Here is a 22,437-nt window from a genome sequence, read left to right on the forward strand (position 1 = left end):
GGAGCTGAGGAGCTTTTGCCTGTTGCGGTTTTTCAGAGGAGTGATTTTTTTTCATTATTTTTGTTCCTGTTTCACAGTGGCCATCAAGCTGACCCCCAGCTGTTCCTTCAGGAGGTGAGTGCCTGTGGCCCATTTGGTCATTTTTAGATGAGGGGCAGTTCAGAATTGTGTCTTCATCCTCTCCTGGGATTGGTGTTTTTTGGTATGGCTCTGCCGTTTTTCCAGCATGTCTGGTACATCTAAGCAGTTGGAATAGAATGAGCATACATCTGTAATGTCCCCTTCTTTCAAGGTAGGTGTCTTCCCAGTAGCCCAGCAAAGGCAAACTACCTCCAAGTATCACTGGTCTCCAAAGATTCCACATAAATCCTGTGCTATAGGCATGCGTTACTCAACCCTACTCACCCCCCCAGAGAGAGGTATGCAGGTGCCACATTGTCATACCTCTCCCTCCCCTGCTAGCTGTTGAAGTGCCAGGATTGGCTGAATCATAGTCTGGACTTGATTCCTCTGTGCTTCCTCATTTTGTACCCCTGTATGTAAGTGCAGTGGAGAAGAGTATTGTCTGCAACTCCAAATGTATGGCTGATGTGCATAGAAAATTTTGTATATGTGGAGATGGTCTGTAGCTCAGTTCTGGTGTGTCATGGCTCGCAAATCGTGAATTCTAAGTCTTTATGTAATTTTACATCTAGTATTTAATTAAGGGCAACATATGGTTTTCTTATTCTTTAACAGAACAACAACTGCTTTTAAGCTAGGGATAGATGAGCATGTATACTAGTGTCTTCCAAAAATTGTGTCATCCTGTAGTACTTAAAGTTGCACAGTCTCTTCATTCGTATCTTGCACAGGGAAATTAGTGAACTGGTTCAATTGTTAGTTTAATGCTTAGTAATATGAGGGTGATGAACATTATCTCTTTATTGTACACTTTCCATGCTGGCTATTAATTATGTTTTCATATGTAACATTTTTCCAGTTGTAGTCACTGCTGAGTTATCAAAGATGTTGTCATATCTGGGTACCACCCCAGTAAAGGGAGTTTCTGTGTTCTCGCTGAAAACCATATTCAGTGTGGTCTCTTTTTCTAGCTGGCAGAGATACTGAGAATAAGTTGTCAGCTTTACAAAAGTTTGTCAGGCTGATATTCCTGGATAGATAGTTCTTGAGATGTCACTATTAATGGGCTTTTTATTTATATTTTATTAACCAGTAAGTGGACTTGTCCATGCACATTCTTCAGCCACAAACTGAGCCACTTAAAGCAAGAGTTTAAGTAAGAAATGCACTTAGGAGTACAAACAACAGCAACAGAAAATACTGCCATTCTATGAAGGCATTTGATAAAGATTGCACATACAAAACATAGCCAAGGGGTGACAGTGAAGAAGTAAAACTTAAACATTTACAAGAATGCATATATTATTAATGCTTAAATATACAATTTAGAAAATGTTAACTTGATTGTAAAGAACTATATGTAAGCATATTGTACAGCTCACAGTACTGCAAGATGTTACTACAGTGTAATGGACCAGGAATCTGATTGTTGCATGGATGTACAAAATAGGAGGAGGGGGTACTTTTATCCGCATTACTGCTATTGCCCTAAGAATAGTATCAGACTACACCTGAACATTTAGGAATGGAACCACCAGTACAATAGAATCTACAATGCCTACATTTTCTTGCTGTGAACAGATCTGAGTGATTTCTGGAAAGTCGGTAGTTGGGTTTGTGTGTTCCACATTTCCTTGGAAGATTGTTTCAAACAGCTGGGACTATTTTGGAGAAGGCTTTTTTCACTCATACCAAGTGTGAATTGGGGGTCTGTGTATGCAGCAAGACATGGTGAGGGATCAGGCATTTCTCTTCCTTGTCTGTGTCAACACTGACCACTCCAAGCCAAGCAGGTTAAACAGACTGTAAAATACCTATATCCTCCTTGGAGCTGCTAGTCATGTACTGTTACTGTTGGATTGTCTCCCTTAATAGGTTACCAATGTATCTGTCTGATTTTCAGACTTGAGCCTTTTTTCATCGAGAGAAAAAATATCATTTCACGTGATGAGTGTACAGGTTTGTTTATTTTATATTAGTTTGTTTACTGCGGTAGTACACTGATCACTATAGACCATTTGCAGGTGAAGAAATTCACAAAAAAAATAGAGCAAATTCACAAACTCTGTACTTTCTTGTTTGTACAACTATTGAGCTTCATAACTAAACATGCAGAAGTATTCCATTTGGCAGAGATGAAACTTGCAAATGGATGTACATCACATATAATTTGATATCAAGGCTTGAAATATGCTCCTCAGTTATTACATGTACACTTATTTTTTCTGTTAGTTTAATTTTGAGTTCTTTCCTTTGGATATCTACCTTTCTATATCCCCTTCCATAATGTAGATGATTTGTCACCAATCTTAAATTTAAACTGGATCTCCATCCATTGCATAAGACCAGCTATGGTAGTGGATAGCTGTTTTGTGTTGAAGACCACAGATGGTACTGGTGTTGCTCTGCCATGCTGTTTGGGTGTGACTTTTGAGGGATGCAGTTTTCCAGTATTTGACTGTACAGTGAAAATCACATTTGGTAACGTGCATGATTGGTTGACATTTTTAATGCTCTCAGTTTTGAATAGTATGTCACTTATATCACTGTGGCTGTAGTTAAGCAAAGAGATATATGCTCCATTTCAAGTAAAGAGAGCTGTTCTAATACTTCCAGATTTTGTTCGATTCCAGATACTTATGAAATAGTAGTTATTTACTACAGCTGTGATTTAAAGAAGCAGGAAGAAACTATTTATACATTGAGTGTTAAACATGGGATAGAGTAGCTGAAGCAAACATATGTTGCTAGTTTGTTTAATTCAAAATTATTAAAACCTTTTATACTAAAATGCACTAATCATTTTACTTAAAACAGGGACCAACGAATCAGTCAGGATGTTGAGAGATTTTGCAGACAACTAAGCACTATGGCAAGTAAACTCCTCATCACCCCCTTCACATTGTGTTACTACACATACCAGTGCTTCTCCAGGTAAGTAACCAACATAAATAAAGTATAATAAGTAAAGGTGTGCAGTGTGGGGTGCTTGTCATTGTACTGTCTCAGCAGATTAATTGTCACTTGCTTGTTTAGGATAGATCTGTGAGAAAAGGCCAGTGCAAAGTTAATTGTTGTCTAAAATTTTGAGTACTGGGATAGTAAATCCAGATTTATCAGTGTTGTATAGTGCTGTTCTGGAATGCTATGTGCCTGAGATCGTCTGATTCATAATGAACACATTTATTGCTTAGTACATAACAACAACATAGATAAGGTTTTTCATGTGCAGTATTTGACCAGGTATGTACTGCACAAACTATGAATTGAGTGCATCAGTGTGTTGGCTAATGGATAAGGTAGAATTTTGCCCATACTAAGTCTGTTTATTCATCTGATGGGTGTCTGATGTATCTGTTTCTAGTTATATTTGCAGTGAAAATAATAGTATGGCTTCTACCACTAAATGTTTTGGTAAAAAGACAGATGTTAGAGATGTGGTAGTGTAGATTAGTCCAGTACTTGAGGGAGGCATTAAAAGTGCTGTTGTTTCGCTACCTTAATTATTGACATATAATTTCAGGGGGTTGCTTTAGTTTCTTGAAACTTGCTTTTATTGCATTCAACAAAAAAAATATATACTCAACATTTTTTTAACCAAAACAAAACAATTTTAAATGTTCAACATAAAAACATAACAGGCTGACAGATGCATAATTTTTGTTACTGAATTATTCCCCCGGATTTACTAATCTTCCGTGTAAGACTAGATTAGTCTTGCACGGAAGCGCCAGTGTAAGAGTATGATGGCAGCGTGCCATGCATATTAATGAGGGCGTGCTGCCTCAACTCTAAAGCTTACACGGATCGTGGATGAGTTTAGGGGGCGTGTCAGACTGCCGAGCAGTCCAAAAATCCATGCCCCTGCAATGAAGAAATGCCGCAACTTCCATTTACATGAGCGAGTCCGCTCACATGTGTACAATGTAACACTACATTCCCCAATATATTAAACAACTTATAAAATAAAAAATAAAAATATATTTTTTTTCTTTTGATATAGCTGCCCATAGTTGCGCGGGTTTGCCCCGGTTTGCCCATTGCTTAGCTACAGTTAACAGCTCAGACACCAGAAGAGGAAATAAGAAAAATATATGCAAATTAAGCAACATAGCGATAGCGTAGTGGTTAGAGCCTTCGCATAAAGAGGAGGCATTCCCGGTTCGAGTCCCACTACTGCACATTCCATTTTCTGTGGGAAATCTGTATACAAAAATATTTCCTGTCATTTTTTATGCATAAGTTTGTAAAAAGCATTGAAATGTTAAATGTAGTAGTGCACGAATTTTATATATATATATATATATATATATATATATATATATATATATATATATATATATATACATATATATATATACATACATATATATATATATATATATATATATGAAGGTGAAATGTTTATGCATTCTGAGTCATGAGTACCCTATTTTAAGCAATATAAAGCACTGCTAAGCACATTTTACCAGTATTGAGCATATTTAAATACAATTGCGTGAAGCTGTGCACCTCGCTAACCAGCGCAACGTCTGGCAATGATGAGCAACATTGGGCAAAGTTGGGCAACGTTGAGCAAAGTTGGGCAACGTTGAACAAAGTTGGGCAAAGTCGGGTAGACACATTCACACCTGCTTTACTGTTCCTTAACCAGTCAGGTCTGCCCAGCAGGAAAATAAAAAGCTGTGACAGGGCTCAAACTCAGGATACTGTGCACTATAGTCACAGTACTTAACCATTAAGCCATGACAGCATTTCACAAACTTCCACTTTCAACAGACACATATCTATCAAAGGAATTTTAAACATTGCCAACATCAGCTAAGCAGGCGTGCCCACAGCTGAGCTTTTTGCAAAACTGACCAATCACAAATAAGTGTGGGAAATGAGGCATATTTAAGCTCCCCAGGTGGGAATACTTGCTATAACTGGTTGTAGCTTCCTTCTGCAGTCAGCATGGCTGGTGTTGGTGAAGGCACTCGATTTAGAGCGCAACGCTGGGGCATCCAGGAGTCCAAAATTATGGTTTGGCTCCTCGTCCACAAACATGAGGAAAGACTTCTGCAGGGCCAGTACCAGGGTACCCAATATAAAACGAAAACCTGGAACAGTCTTGCCCATGATCTCACCAGTGCCACTGGTGTTCCTCAGACTGGTGGGCAGGTCAGGCACCATTATTCTGACCTGAAGTGGCATAGGGGGGATGAACTGGATTGGTGGATCCAGGAATCCTGTACGATGCCTAATGCCCCAGTACTGAGTAAGCAGCCATTGTATTAAGTAGTTAAGAATTGCTATGCTTGTCTGTACTATGGATAGGTATGTCTCAATATCACTGCATTTACTTCACAGCTGCAGGTGACCGGGCTGTGAACCTGCAAGCCCATGAAGATAGGTTGCAAAGGCTGCGTCATGAGGCAGGTTAGTAATTATTCTGCATGTACTGTTATATAAAATAAATGAGAGAACCTTCAAAAAGTCTTTTAAGCCAATAAATAAAGGTGTAATAATCCTTTAATAAATGTATGATTCATGGAGTGCGTCTGTGTAATTTTCTTTGATATGTTGTTGTACTGTTGCATTCTGCAAATAGTGTTGTATTAAGCAGTGTCAACCCACACTTAGGTAGGTCCATATAACGTGGATGAAGGGAGTGCCAGTAGCTTGTATGCATATGTACAGCCCTCAACTGTTGGTTCATGGCCAGCATGTACTTGTTAATCTGGCACATGAGTAGCTTGGTATTGCGTTCTCCAGAAATGTCAGTGTGCTGCCAGAAATGTAGGGAGCTGTTAACATATAACTGATACTTTCACCTGAACATATCTAGATAATTATATGAAAGTAGAGCTGTCAGTGTACCATCTTAGCAGTAGTGTGTGTGAGCAACTATCAAAATGTGTTGCAGTAACATCTGCATCTTGGACAGTTTGTATGTAAGATACAGCTCGTGTATATAATGATCTAGCAAAATCCAATTGCACAATATAAGGACATTGGGTAGTGTAATAATACATGTAAGGGATATATAACTGCAGTTAATAGGAATGTAGTGAAAACTAGAAGGATATATAAGTTGTTAATTGAGCTATCTTTTTCCACCCTACTATATGTGCATAAAAAATGCAATTCCACACCTCAATAGGTATGTCTAATCTCAAAACATTTGTTGGGACATATGTCCTATTGGTTTATAAATATTTGCATTTATTTCTATGCATGTGCCCTATTAAAATGCCACATTATTAGTGGCCTGTTGCCATCAATTAAACCTGCATGCTGTTGTAATGTCCACTATTGTTCTATATATGCATGTGTTATGCTTGCTTTTCAGCTGTTGAAAATCTGGTGTGTTGGATTAATGGGAATACTTCTGCATGCTGTTATAACTAATTGGCAATGCTGTTGACTATTACTAACCCATATCTTTATTAAACTCTCCAAAACATTGTTCGTATGGGAAGGCCGGTCCCAGCAGACCCACCTGTCCCACCTCAGCTGGCCATGGCACCTGGCACCAGCAGATCTGGTGCCCAGCCTGGGACCTCCTCCTCCGTTGGTCCTGTGCCACCTTTGGGTGGAAACACTGCAGGGGATGGGGCTCACCCCCATGCAAGTGTGGGCGGAGAGGCACCTGCAGGGGATGGGGCTCACCCCCCATGCAAGTGTGGGCAGAGAGGCACCTATCACCCTTCGTACGGTCCGGGCTATGGTGCGTAGAGAGATTGAACGTTCTGTTGCAGAACCTCTATGCCAGCTTGAGGCCCGAATGGCGCAATCCTCTGGTCAGCCTGCCCCTCCTACACAGCCCCCAGCACAGCCACCTTCTGGGCCGTGAAGGTGCAGTGGTGAGTGCCCATGGGTGGGGACCTCAGTCCCACTGTTTCCATCTGGGGGCTCATGGACTTGCGATTTCCAAATATCCCTCCCAGTCAAAGGTGTTCACCCACCACATGTCATATATCGCCCCTGTATGCGTCTTGTTTGTCTTGTCTGTTTACCTCCCCAAATATACCTACTTCCCCTACCCCACATTCCACTCTCACCTGAAAAAAAAGGGCAGTCTGCTCCCAAAAAAAAAATTACACCCCATACATAGCTGCCCATTTTGCACACATGTCCACTGGACACATGAAATGTTATTTAATTGGCATTACAACATACTTTGTTGTCCTCACCCCTCTCTCAGGGGTTGAAGGGTTCATATCTACCTCCAAATTTATTGCATATGCTCAGCTGTTGCTGTTGAAGAAATGGGCAGCTATGGATCTTCCCTACACCTGTCCTGCACACCCCGAGCTATTTTCCATACTGTCTTTCCCTCTTTGTGCCTCTTTTTCACTACTTTCCTATCCCCCCATTTTTCTTTTCTTTCAATGAAATTAGCACAGGGGTGAGCGGGAGTAAGCACTATTAAGCAGTAGTTGGCGGGTTTGCGCTTGTTTGAGCTTGGCTAAGCAATGTCCAGCATTGCGCAAACCCGCTTACAACTGCTTAAAAGTGCCTTAGTCACTCTGTATGTGAGGACCCTTGTTCTGCTCAGGAACAAAATAAAACACCTCTGTAAGTCTCGAACCCCGGACCTTGCACACACTACACAACATGAAGTACCAATAAGCCACGGTAGATATACAGCAAGTTGGTGCTTAAATAATTATATCATGCATCAGAATGAGTGAATGTAAAGGAAAATTAGGAATACCATACCACACAAGTTGTTCTGTGGATGTTGACCAATAGTTGTTGTGGGATTACATTACATGACTGTGATAAGAGAAGCAGCCATTCTAGCAGAAAATAATGTTACACCATCACCTTACAACCCCACACAGTATCACAGCAGGACAAACACTGGCATATCTGTTTAGGGCAGAGGCCATACCTCTCAACTGTCTCTAATTTTCAGGGACGTCCTTGATTTTGTCCCAAATTTTAGCTCTGTCCCTCTGAATCCCTCCTAAAACTACTGACTTTGGGCAGAAAGGTTGTCAATTACACTTATTGAATAATGACAATAATTAAGAGTTGTACACTTCTTTTACTTCAGAAAAGGTGTATTAATTCATATGCTCTGATTCTCTCAGTGTTTCAACTTAACGGCACTAATATTTTAAAGGTGTCCATGATTGTCCCTGAGTTTTTCTTGACTTTTCCCTGAGTCTGTTCAAATATGTACCTGATTGGTTGAGAGGTCTGGCAGAGGCAGAAACACAGAGGCATATTAGCCTTTCTGCTGTTACACACTGTGCAAATAGTTTTGGAAGGAGTTTTGGAAACATACATTTATGTAGGAATAAAACACAAATACAAATGGATGTAGCCATGTACTGGTAGCAACCAACTGTAAGAATACCATTGCTCTATTGCTGAAAAGACCTATGTGGTGCACAGACAAAAAATAACAGGCTATTCTCTGGCTATCATGTGGATAGGTCCGCAGTTGGGAGTTATGCAGACAGACTACATGCCTTGATAAACTAACATGTACACAGTAACCCTGTATGTCCAGCAAGATAAAATCCACACAATACTGCTTACGCTCTCTGTACTTCTGCAACCCTACCCAAATGTAGAATATACCTGTATGTGCAGGGTCTACCAGGGATGTGGGTAAGCATACTCACTGTACTGAAATGTGTCCAGTTTTTCTGAGCAGCTCGTGCTAATGTCAACACTAAAAAAGCACAAAATGTTTAGAACTGTGTAAACGAATATTCACAGTATAGCAGTTCACAAACAATTCTTGTGCCAAAGGAATACATCTCTATAACTAGCTTTGTATGGCAGTTAATTGTAAGAGTTGAAAAGAAAGTACATCTTTCCATGTATCTTGGGGTAGCATTTTGAGGGGCGAGTACATTTCTACACTGACAAGTGGGTACTGGAAGCAGCAACATTAGGTCTGAGTACAAAATGTAAATCTCTGACTAAACCCCTGTCTTCTGATATAAGAACAATACCAACCTTCTTTCTTAAACAATGATGTCCACACCAAGCAAGGATGATCTCCATCTTGGAAAGCTGAAAGGGACACGTCTACATGAGTCAGCAATTTATAGTACTGAGTTGCTATGACAGTGATTACTTCAATTACTACACAGCAGGCTGCATGCAATTAGCAAGTAGTGGGCACTAATTGGTGCAGAGGCCATCACATGCTCATGTGCAATTCCTACAAAAGCAGGCTGCAATCTTTGCCAACAAACTCAATCACTCTATTGCAGAGACTGACAGAGAGAGAGAGACAGAGAGAGAGAGGGAGAAAAGGAAAAAGAAATATTACCAAATTATACAAAGGAAAGGTATGTGACACGTATGTATGTACTGGCATGTAGTAGATGTTATTGAAGAATAGTCTACATAATGTGAAACATTCATATGTGGCAGCAGTACTTATTTCTGCACAGATGTTCTGCTTAACTACTGCTATGGACATTACTGTGTGTACCTGTGGGCAGTGGGACATACCTATGAAATGTGTAGCTCAGCATTAAATGTCAAAGATCTGATCCATGTTATCTGTACAGTAGTGTGGCCAATGGCTGTTGGAGGGATTAACGCTGACATTATATAAACATGGGTGTGACAGAACAACACATGCATGATAGTCATATTAAAGTGTAGCTTAGCATTGGCAAGTGCTGTAGCATTCTAGTATGCTTATCTAGCATCTATTGCCATATATACCCCTCCCTAATGTTAGTCTGTAGTCATATGTGACACCTGTTTCTGTTGCAGCAAGGCCCAACAGTTCAGCTATGAGGTCCAGGGACTTACAACAGTGCGGACCATGTGTGTGCATGCCACACACATACAGAGAAATATATATGTCATATATATTCACATTTGTATATGTGCATAGAGCAGGGGACATATTGCAAATGTTTGCGAAGGGGGATATATATGTTGGTGAAGGTTAGTATGTGCATATTTGTATGTAGATTTTAGTGTGTGACAAGACCGCATACAGTGCTGGTATATGACATGTGGTGGTTAAACACTGTGGGTGGTTCATTCAGTTTGCAATGTTGAAGCCAGTAAGGCCTGCTAAAGCTACCTGGGCTGTGAACACCTTCAATGCATTTATCCCAAGACTGTGCGATGTTATTACATTACAGTACCTATATATATATATATATATATATATATATATATATATATATATATATATATATATATATATATATATACTTGTTGCAATAGATTCTCTGTACTGTTGACTGACTGTGATGGTCAATATGTTTGTGAATACGTCAAAGATATGTATCTGTGGGATAGCTTACTGGGAAACTGTTTATGTTATGGTATTCTGGGTCCTTGCTTTGATCCTAGCAAAAGCTGTGTATTCTGTTGCTAGGTAGAACAAGTGCTATTGCATACAGTGTGATTAAGTACCTTGGTTTTAACTAGGGTGTGTCATTGGAGGCTAAAGCATTACATTTATGGTTATTGACTGGTACCGATGTTGAATGCAAATCCTGTGTGTACTGTAGTACTAATTGAAGCTCTGGGCCTGTACAGCAAATTATGTTACATGTCCACATTGCTTGCATCTACTGTTTTGTGTGGTCCCTGTATTCATCACAGATTACATTTCTCAAGATTAAGGTTGTTTAAGTACTGACACACAGTACTGTATAGTACACACTGAAAGCTTATCTGGGTTGTCATACCTTTGTGGCCTGTAATTATGTCTGACGTGTGTGTGGGTATGTCTGTCTGTAACATGTCTTTTGACATGTGTGGTAATACATATAACTGTGTATCTAGCAACATTCATAGTGTACTACAGCAGTATGTGACCTATATTCCCAATTGTGCACATATTTTGGCCACAGGTTTGGCATTAACAAGTTGTGTGGTATAATATTAATAGATTTACTGGACCTTACACTGATCGTGATGGATGATATATTTCTTTACACATCAGCTTGATGTATATCTGCTGTGGCTAGGTGGTGTGTGTTGCATACAGTGTGCCAGGTACTCTTGTGTAGTCTTATATAGTGATTTTATTTTGTTGTTGTGCAGAGCATGATTCATTGGATAGAGAATGAGCAAGGCACTTTCAAGCAGTTGTGGGGTGAGCAGTGATAAGTGGCAGTTAGTGTTTCACTCTCGGTTAGCTTATAGGTTGCTAAACTTCCATAAGCTGTGCTTACCCGTCTGAAAACCCACTTGCAAATGCTGAAATGTGCCTTATTCCATCTGTAGCCCCTGACCTTTGTTTTGGCTAGTAACAAAATAAAAAGCATTTACTAGGAAAAAACCCACAACCATTCACATCACAGCATATGTGATTTGCCACTAAGCCATCTCAGATATACGTATCATTTATGTATTCACAAACATAGCATCCAGTACAATCATACAACACTACAGAAAATGTACTCCAATATGTAGATGTATGTGTGTGAGTAATTATTGTAATCTGTGCTCAGGTACAACATATTGTATTATGTATGTAAGTATATATATATAGCAGTTCAGTGATATCTGTACTGTATAATGTTAAATGTGCCATATGACTTGCTCAGACATATTTTTGTATTTATGTCTTCCAGGGATCATGGCCCACCACAGGAACCCAAGCTGCAGTAGGGTTGAGGATGATATCATCACTAGCATCATGATTCAGCACTACCATGTACTCTTTTCACGAACCAGCCAGGACCAGCAGGAGCGTACTGCAATGTGGCAAGATCTTGTTTGCATGGTCAATGAAGTAGGCCTACATAACCGCACATATGAGCAGGTACGGCACCACTGCAGTGATCTTCTCCGACATGCCCATCAGCATGCCACTGATGTGCATACGGAGCAGCTTGTAACACGGGGTGGTGTTAGCATCCACCCCCCCCTCACTAGAGTGGAGGAGCTGCTCATGAGCCTAGTGGCACCTGCCCAACAACAGCAGCAGACATGCATCATGATGGAGGTTAGAGCCACCCAGCAAGTACACATGGAGCATGCAGGTAACATGGCATATCTGTAGACTACTGTTATCTGTATTGGTAGATCCTGCATATGTGAGATGTGGAGTGTGTCGTTCAAAGATGTGGAGCCTGTTGTTGTGCAATACTGATCATTTGGAACATAATCTGTAGCCCTGTGAATGTAAACTGTTGTTACAATTGTAAACACACAGTAGCAATGCCACAGTTGTGGCCACTGACAAACTGTCTCATCTCTATGTAGGTACCTCTGTGGTGACGTCAAGGCAGCGGACAGATGCTGGTGAGTGTGTTCTACATTTATTATTGGAAATAAAAAGTGCATGTCATAGTTAAGGTGTAGGCCATGTACACATGTAACACACCTACCCATAATGCGTGTTGTGCATGTTTGGTGAAAGAGCACGCACATCTTACTAATGTGATTAGCAGCCTCAAACACATGCAATACCCAGACCATGTCAAACAAATATGGCTAGACTGTAGTGACCATTGGATAGGCACAGTTGATACTCAACATCCACATAACATACACAGAGCATTTTAACATGCTACACATAAAGGATTCCCAAACCCTCTGTAAAGGCAGACTCCAGTATCCAAAATCTCATCCACACATTACACAGAATGTACCTGAGGGGGTGAGGCCTATCCTGGGGCATTTAAACACTCTGCAACACACTACACATTCATGTCAGGGAATGCTCCTTATTGGCCTCCTTACAAACTCACGTAACAACTGGTTGTGAAATTGTGAATTTAGCCAAGGTAGTACAGTTCTGGCACAGCATGATTTGTGTTGGCTTGTGAATTTGTAGCCTTGAGTGACCGTCTGATGCTTCATGATGATGGCCTATGGTACTATACCCCATCCATTTATTGTAACCACAGTACTACACATAGCTGTCATTGCTACACACCATAATGATGCGTGTGTGCACACATATGCACCTCTAAACAGTATGCATAGCAATCACCATTTGCACAACTGACACATATATGTCTTGTGATGCTATTGAGTGGCTAGGTCATATGACACATATTGGGTATGTGTAGTGTTTAAATATGCAGTTGTGTTTTAGCATGCCATGTCATGGATGAGACTGGCATGTCCACAATATGATCTGCACTCACCCTAAGTGCCGTACATTGGGTATGTGGCCGAATGGTATTCTGTCAATTATCCATGCACCACTGATGATGTGTGAATACTCATCATGCATGTGCTAAAAACATGTCCACAATTAACACATGTCCACAATTATTTGCTAAAGACACAGAGGCTGTAATTAGCATTGGATACCTATCTGACATACAGATACACATCCAGCAATGGTATATACACCTGTGAGTTATGGTGCACAGTACATCACAGGGTTATGAATACCTGCAGAGCAATGTTGTTTCCATGTATGCATTGTGTTTCAGGGGGAGGGCCATCACCTAATAACAAAACACATGCATCAAAGTCATGTATACTGTTAGTAACAAGGACTGACTACACTTGCACTGCATGCTGTTGAGCAACACATGTCCTGCATACTGACAGGTATGATATGACTGTTTTGCTTGTGATACTGTACTCCACCATCACCTGCTATTTTGTATGTTCTGTGATTGCTGGTGTTGTGTGTGTCTGCTTTCGGGAGCAGTGTAGTTTTGTGTGTGTGCATGTCTGCATGTGTGCATGTGGTCTGAAGTCATGTTCAGGTCTTAAAGTGTGTTTCTTGTTTTCCTCTCACAGGTGGCAAGGTGAGGCTGTTTCAGTACAGCAGGGAACCTGATGTCACTGACACAGACAATGATCATGAGGATAGGTGTGCTGAGGCACAGGCAGGTTTGTCAGGGTCTGTTGCTGGGCCACCGATTGACAGTACACAAGTCTCCACACCATCCATGAGCACAGTCATACTGCCTGTACAACCATCATCACCATTGCCCTTAGCTGAGGGACAGTGTATGGTTGGCACTGGCCAGGACAGTGTGGTATCTATGGCACATGTATCAGGACACAGCAGCCATAGCCAGATGTCTGGAACGGTACCACTTAGGCAGATGCTCAGGGGTTCTCGTCAGAGCACTGCTGGTCATCATGCCCCTGGCAAACGTGCCACACCTCTTTCTTCCGCATGCATGTTCCAGGCTGTCATGGAGGCACAGACACAAATGGAGCGGTACACCAGACAGGGGCTAAGGGCACAGTGGGCTCATTATACCTCTGTAAATGACAGTATCCGTGACCTAGCAGGTGCCATATGTAACTACACTGAGGTCATTGATAGACTGGGTGAGACATTGGATGTCCTTCACAATGTCATGTCCATGTGTCAGGACAGTGCGGGACGGTTGAGACGTGGACGTATGCCAGCAACATCACCAGCTGGAGGTCGTCCAACAAGTCACAGCTGCTCCCTTAGTGCCAGTACCAGCCCCAGCAATGTTGGGGGGGAGCTGTCCATAGACCGTCCTAGCAGACCATGGCACGTGGCTGTGGCCAGTCCCAGCAGGGACCTGGATCCAGTGGACATTTGTCAACCTCTGAAGATAGTACCCAATTTGGATTAGTACCTGATACTGTCTGTAGTACCCCTGCCAGGCATAGGTTCCATATCCGTGGCCAGAGATGGTGATCTGTAAAGCCTGCCAGGTACAGTCTGTAGCTGTCTCACAATTCCCTGTATATGGCAGCCACATGGTGGAACTGCGTGCATGCACATAAACCAGAAACCTAGGGCACACATGACATCAACATTGGGGTACTCATGGCCCTCACACACACATGTCGATTGTATGGCTCAGAGTAGGCCTCTGGCAAATCAACAATACACCCTGTGCATATGATGAAACCTGTGCCACCTCCTGTCATCTGTAACATTGATGCAGAAACAGGCTAACATGGTGCTGATGCACAGGGTGACTTTAATAAAGTATAGCAGTGTATGGATGTGTAGCATGTTGCCAGCAGTAAAGTGTAATGATATCCATGAAGGTGTAGCTGAGCAGGCATGATGCATTAAAGCTGTAATTAGCAATGTTGTATTGTTTTCACCAGTCTTTATTCCAATTGTGTTTTGTTTTTCCATGTGCCACTTGGCTGATCTGTGTAGTTGTGTCAGCATGCATTATACAGTGGACAGTAAGTGTGGGGTGTGTGCAACACAGGTTTGCAGGTGTCCATTTGTGAACATGGTGGAGGGCACTGTCTGCATGTACATGCATATTGGACACATGGGCAGGGTGACATGCTTTATATTGGCCAGTGTTAGCACTCCATAGTTTCTGTTGGTGGCCAGAATGCATTGTACTACACACATTTTGGAACTTGAGTACGTATGTGTGTGTATGACACAGGTTGACATTGTGCTGTGGATGATGCTGTTGTTGCTGCTATCTGTCATTGGTTTGAATTACTAAGGTTAACACTGTCCCAGCTGCATAATCCTTTAGAAATGCACACTGTTCACCTACAGGGTTGCATGGACCATGCTATCACAAACACAAGAAATACTCACTTATACAGTAAAAGTGCATTAGTCTCATGGACCCCTGCCATAAACTAAATATATAACAAAAGGTGTGAAGTAGTACCAATAAAGAGTTACATACCAAGAAGGGATAACCTCTTTGGTCAGTATCATTGGGAAAATACAAGCCGTCGTTAATCATACAAGGCAAGCTTCAAAATACATATTGGCAAGGATTCCAAAGACAACACTATAGCTTTCTTTAGTGTTGTTTGTAATCTAGAGGGGAAATCTCAAATCGGGTCAGAGTTAATGTAAATGGTCACAAAGTACACTTATCTGAATGACATTACCAATATCTTGTCAGACAGTTTGAATGCGGATTTCACCAGCCCGGTGTTACACAAGGGCCACATTTCCAGACCTGAACAATGTAAAACCTGATGATTCACAGACGCTCTAGTTAAAACATCTCTCTACCAAAGTCCAAACCACAGTGGTAATGGTGTCCCTGCCTGTGTCATACACAAGCTGACATATGAAGTCACCACTCACCTAAACACTGTGTTCAGATGCAGCCTCTATACAGGTTACATACTTGTGGAATGATGCACAGTAATGGTGTTCACAGTCCACAAGGATTGAGCTACAACGTCTTCTTCTCCTTTCAGATGCTCCCATTAGGGGTCACCACAGTAGATCATCTCTTTCCATTTCTTCCTGCCCTCTGCATCTTGCGCTGTCACACCATCCACCTGCATGTCTTCTCTCACCACATCCATAAACTCATCTTAAGCATTCCTCTTTTCCTGTTACCTGGAGGCTTCATCCTTAGCATCTATTTCACAATATACTCTGCATCCCTCCTCAGCACATGTACAAACCAGTGTAATCCTGCCTATCTGGTTTGGTCTACTAACATTCAAACCTGGGCTGACCCTCTAATATACTTATTCCTAATTCTGTCCGCCCTCATCACACCCAATACAAATGTTAACATAAATTGATTAAGGGTATAGCTACAACAGATCCTGGAAACTCTCACCTATAAGCCAGATAAATGTTATCTGGAAGGCTATGGAGCACACATTATGGAACTCATTAACAGAGACATTATGAACCTGCAAACACTGCACCATACCCACTTAGGTTCTCTAAAGGCCAGATCATGGCTCCTACACCTAGTAGACTTCAAGCCAGTTAACAAGGCTACAGGTGAGGGAGCTGAGGTCCACACAGCCAAGCTATAGCTCACCAGCAATTCATACCCATCCCACATTCTGGTATTATACATAACCTCAACAGACTGACCGTAAACGATTGTTAGATGATGGATTGACAACTGATGCACAGATGTAGGACACACAGTAACATTTGCAGCCTCCATGTACAGTTCTATGCCAGTAACAAGTGGTATTCACCTGCAGTCAGTCTTGGGACCACTTCTGTTTGGCATATAGCTTTCTTAGGTACAAGCAAACACAGTAGGGATATGTCTACCCACGTGTGATGAAAATGCATACTGTGGGCTATACTTTATTCTCCAGATGACACACAATCCTCCAAAAGGGTATCATAGACAGATACCTGGTGTCAAAATCATGCTGTAAAGCTATAAGCCAAAGAAAGCATAGTTATCCACTTTTAGAAAACAAAGTATCCCCAGAGTACCACATAGGTAGTAGCCCCAAAAATGTGGAACAGGTACTAATGTATACTTAGACCATGTGTTTAGTCATCTCTCCTTTGATAATCACATTACCAAAGGGTTTTGGAAATCCCTCTGTGGAGCACATAAGCAATAAAGGGTTTGCATGCAGATCCACAGAGGTTGTTGCACACCTATAATGATTAGTCATCTTTGCCAGACTTTGCTTGATTTGGAACAGGATTCAAATATACCTCAAGCATAAACCCTCACTCGCACTCACTCTTCAATAGAATCTGTGATGAGTGGATGTGAAACAGAAGACATAGCCCAGGGATCACTGCAGTGGCTAAGCTTGTCACAAGCATACAGAAGTGACCTAAGGTGTGGAAAGCGCCAGCATGCTCTGGCAAAGCTAACAGATACTTTCATGGAGAAAGCAGAGTACCCACCTATGAAAAAATTAAGGTCACATGTACGTGTATGGATTTGCCCCACAGCTACCTTACATGTGTTCTGCACATACAGTTGTCATTGTGATATGTCATACACTAGAAAAATCAAAACCCACTCCACATTGACCAACGGTATCACACACTCTCACAGACACAGCAAGTGCGGGATTCAAACTCCTACCTAACTACATTATGATACTACAGCAGTATGCATTTACATGACGCGCTATACACATTACTGGGATTTCACCTTCCCATAGGTGTATTTGTAGGATGGTGACATCATCAGACTTGACAAAGATGAGTATATCACTTTTAAGGGGTGTGAGTAGTTTCCAAAAAGGTTGCTCCCTCACCAGGGAGAGACAGACACACACATACACAGTTGGCAAGTGCGGGGTTCTTAATCCAAACTAAGTACTTCTTTACACTTCAGCAAGCAATATGGAGTTACAGGGTGCAATACAGACATTACTTGCTGACAGTTTGCCCAAAGGTTTTTTTCACATTTGCTAAGCAGGCTTATCATACTAGGTGTATTGTATGCATAGGCCATAACCATATCATATATGGGTTGATGCACCACATGCTGGCACACACAGGGTCAAACCGGTGGCTAAGCTCTGTCAACCCAATACTGGCCAATACAGTCAAGAGGAGTAGGGTCATACAAGTACAACACCAACAGTCTCACATAGACCTACAATATAAGCACCAGCAAAACACACACATAAATACACATTACCATACTCGGAGAATACATATTAATCTGAAAAAGGGAGAGTGTCCTCATAAGCAGACAAGCAAGCAACATGCACCTCCAAGCACATGCCAGAAAACACATAATACACCAAAGCAGTGTGCCTCACAACAGGCCCTAAGGCAAAACAACGTACCCAACACACTAGTAATAGGTGACTCCATAGTCAGGCACACAGATGTTCCACTCACTAGGCTGGACAAGGGGAAGGTTACTATCAGTTGTCTGTCAGGTGCTGTGATCCGCCACATAACACAAGCACTTAGATCACTCCAGAACAGGTACATATATGACGTGGTCTTTGTACATGTCAGTGTGAATGATCTGAGACATACCTCCCAGGACAACATGACGAGATATATAGTAGCTGTATGATCATGTAGCCCAGGCTGGTATGACCCTGACCTTGAGTAGCATTTTGCCTTCACCTACATGATACTGCAATATAACAGAAAGATGATAAACTTCAACAATTGGCTGAGCTTCTGGTGTCATTCAAAGGGTATACAGTCTCTGTCTGCCTGGGATGACATGATAGACATGCCTCATTGCTTCGCTAGAGATGGTTTGTACCTGTCACCCCTATGCTTCTGAATACTGGCCAAGGCTCTTGCTGTCCCCATATAACTTTTTTTTAGGCAAGGCTCAAAGGTTCATAGGTAGGTACTAGGCTATCGCCCCTGGGGTCTATACAAGCCCAGCCAAAAAGGTACCCTGGCTTTTGCCACCCAAGAAAATTATTTTCCTGTGCCACTGTCGAGCAGAGCCACAGAGGTGATCCCCGGGGTAAATTTCCTATTTCCTATCCAATCATCAAGATTTGTCTTAGAGTGCTAATAAGGAGCTCTGTTTGATATAGATAGATAGTTTATTCCAGAGTATGGGACGTCTGTTGGACAGGAATCCATCCCTCCGGCATGTTGTGTTTATTGTGGTGACAAGGTTTAGGTCCCTAGAGCGTGTAGCTCGGAGGGATTGGGATTTCTATAAGTGGAGCATGTCCAACAGTTCTGGGTTTGACATAGCTTTGTATGTTAAGCAGAGATCACCTCTGAGTAGGCGATATGTGACGGAGTAAAGATGGAGGTTTTTGAAACGGTCTGTGAAGGGCATCTGTTTGAGGCCGGTAATCTTCTTTGTGACATATTTCTGCGGCCTTTCCAGTTATAGATGTCTTGTAAGGTACATACCAAAAGGTCGTTGTACTCTGTAATGGGTCTAATGAGTGATGAGTAGAGAGGAACAATGACCTCTTTTTTTCTGGATGAGACACCTTTTGTGATGAGGTGTGCCACGTAGAAGGATTTCTTGACTACTGTGGCACTGTGATTATCAAAAGAGAGACTACTGTCCACCTGTGTCCCAAGGTCTCTTATCACACTTTCGGTGTTAAGTATACTACCGCCTATGTTGTAGTTCATGGGTACAGAGTTTTTACCAAAGGGGATGACAATGCACTTTTTGGCATTGAGCTTGAGGCCATGGCTTTGACACCAGGCATCTGTCTCTGTGAGGCCCTTTTGTATGATGTCCACATCGTTAGTGGTTTCGATTATGGCTCCTAGTTTGCAGTCATCTGCAAACTTCGTTAGCCAAAGACCTTCTGTGTTAGCCTGTACTTCAGAGAAGTAGATACCAAACAGGAGAGGACTCAGGACTGAACCCTGTGGTACTCCACTTGTCACTGGTCTGAAGTCGGATTTGGAGTCTGCTACTTTCACAGTGTGGGTTCTGTCAGTGAGCCAGTTGGCAACCCATCTTGTGACATAGGGATTTATACCTAGTTTAGTGAGTTTATCTATAATTCCAGAATGGGGAATGGTGTTGAAAGCCTTGGCAAGATCTAGATAGGCTGTGTGAACCACCTTACCCTTGTCTACAGCTTTGGTGACTGCTGCAAAGAAGTCCTATCAGGTTTAGGAGACATGATCTGCCTTTTACAAACCCGAACTGGGTGGGGTCCAGAGTTTGGAGAGTACCAATGTCTTTGTTTATACGTTTCATGATGATACGTTCCATGCCCTTGCAGACCAGGCTCATCAGGCTAATGGGGCGGTAGTTTCCGGGGTCCGTAGTGGCTCCCCCCTTGTGGAGTGGGATAACCATCACTGTGCGCCATTCAGCAGGCACAAAGCCTGAGGTGAGGCTGTGATTGAACATAGTACTTAGGTGGGGTGCCAGTTCGTTCTGTAGTTTGTGTAGAACGCAGCCTGGGATGTTGTCAGGTCCCATGGATGCTGTGTTCTTGGCTTTGGAGAGTGTGATTTTTTTACCTGTGCAGCCATGATGACAGCAACTTTGCATTCTTCAGTATAGAGATGGGCTCTTAATGGGTGAGAGGGGGGTAAAGTTAGCACTGAACCTATCTGCCAGGATGTTGGCAATATCAGTTGGGTCTGTATATTTTGTGCCATTGTGCTGTAACTCAGAGCAGATCTGAGTGTTGCCATTGTGATTCTTGACATAGCTATAGAATGCTTTGTGGTTGTCTTTAGAATCAGTGGTGATTTTGTTTTCGTAACTAGCTTTGGAGGATTTTATCAGTTATCGCAGCTTCTTACTGAGGCTGACCAGGGAGCTCCTCCACTCATGGGATTTTACTCTCTTTTGCAACAGTTTCTTCTTTCTGTTGTACAGTTTGTTTATAGCAGGGGACCACCAGATTGGCTTCTTTTTTTTTTGGAGGATAGCGTCTTGGTTCTGTTTGGGATAGCATGGTCCATGCACTCATGTAAGTGCTTATAAAGTGCAATTGTGTAGGATTCAGTAGTCGTAACTGTATTATCCATCTGCATGGGTGTCATGAAGTTCACCACTTCTGTCTTAAGAAGCATGAAGTTGGCTTTGGAGAAAATATTTACCATGGTTTCCTTAATGGGGGGTGGGGGTAGAATGTGGATATCTAGGGTAATTAGCTTATGGTCAGATCGGACCAATGAGGTGTTGATTTCGTGTGGAACACCAGTCACTCAGGACAAACCAAACCCCGTAATCAACACAAATAACCACAAAGTGAGTTAAATGCTACTCATTGCCAGAAGTCTCAGCTTCCAAATGCGCACACTCGAGGCACTTCTCAGTATGGAGAATATTGATATCTGTGCAGTAAACGGAAACCTAGTTCAAGGCTCCAGAGAGCACACCAGCACTACAAGATACTACTCATTCCATACCTTCCAGCATCAGAACCTGGATCATAGCACATAGGGCGGGGATGTATCCATATTCATCAAGGATACCTACACCTCTCTCTACAGGATATGTACCTATCAAATGTTGCACAGCAACGTTCTTCCCACTCCACAGGGGTGGGGCCAGAACAGACCCTTGGCATTCCCGCTCTATGAGCCTGACGAGTCTGATCTGCAAGGCAAAGGAGCCAATCATAATGGAAGTCAACAATAAAGACATTGGGAACCTTCACACAGTTGAGCACACCCAGTTTGGCTTTGTCAAAGGCAGATCATGCCTCCTGAACTGGGTGGATTTCTTTGAGACAGTCACCCAGGCTACAGATTGAAAGGAGCTCCACACAGCCTACCTATACCTTGCTAAGGCCTTTGACACCATTCCCCAGTCAGGTATCATAGATGAACTCACCAACCTGGGCATAAATCCATACATCACAAGATGGATTGCAAACTGGCTCACAGATAGATCCCACAAATCAAGAGTTTCTGGCTACATGTCAGACTCTAAACCGGTAACAACTGGTGTCCCCCAGGGTTCAGTCCTGGGGCCCTTCCTGTTTGGTATATACTTCTCAGAAGTACATGCCAACACAGGAGGGTTGTGGTTGACTAAGTTTGCTGGGAACTGTAAAGTGTTTGCCATAATAGATTCTCCGGATCACACAAATATTCTTCAGAAGGGACTCTGAGACAGATGTGTGGTGTCAGAATCATGGCCTCAAGCTCAATGCGAAAGAATGCATAGTAATCCCCTTTGGGCAAAACAAAGTACCCACAAACTACCACGTAGGTCTTACCCTGTAAAAACTGACACGGTAATAAGGGATCTGGGGACAGAAGTA

General features: G+C 42.2%; 1 protein-coding gene across 4 annotated transcripts in view; it reads left to right on the forward strand.

The window, feature by feature from the left end:
* The window catches only part of ABCD4 (ATP binding cassette subfamily D member 4), a 1,648,172-nt gene that overhangs the window by 645,926 nt on the left and 979,809 nt on the right, over positions 1-22,437 (forward strand). For all 4 annotated transcript variants that reach the window (XM_044074118.1, XM_044074117.1, XM_044074119.1 and 1 more), the window contains one exon: positions 2,941-3,057. In XM_044074118.1, the coding sequence (XP_043930053.1) occupies positions 2,941-3,057 (117 nt within the window). The remainder of the gene's footprint in view (positions 1-2,940; positions 3,058-22,437) is intronic.

The sequence above is a fragment of the Protopterus annectens genome, chromosome 6.part0, assembly GCF_019279795.1.
Source record: "Protopterus annectens isolate FY-2018-M chromosome 6.part0, PAN1.0, whole genome shotgun sequence".
Classification (NCBI taxonomy): domain Eukaryota; kingdom Metazoa; phylum Chordata; order Ceratodontiformes; family Protopteridae; genus Protopterus; species Protopterus annectens.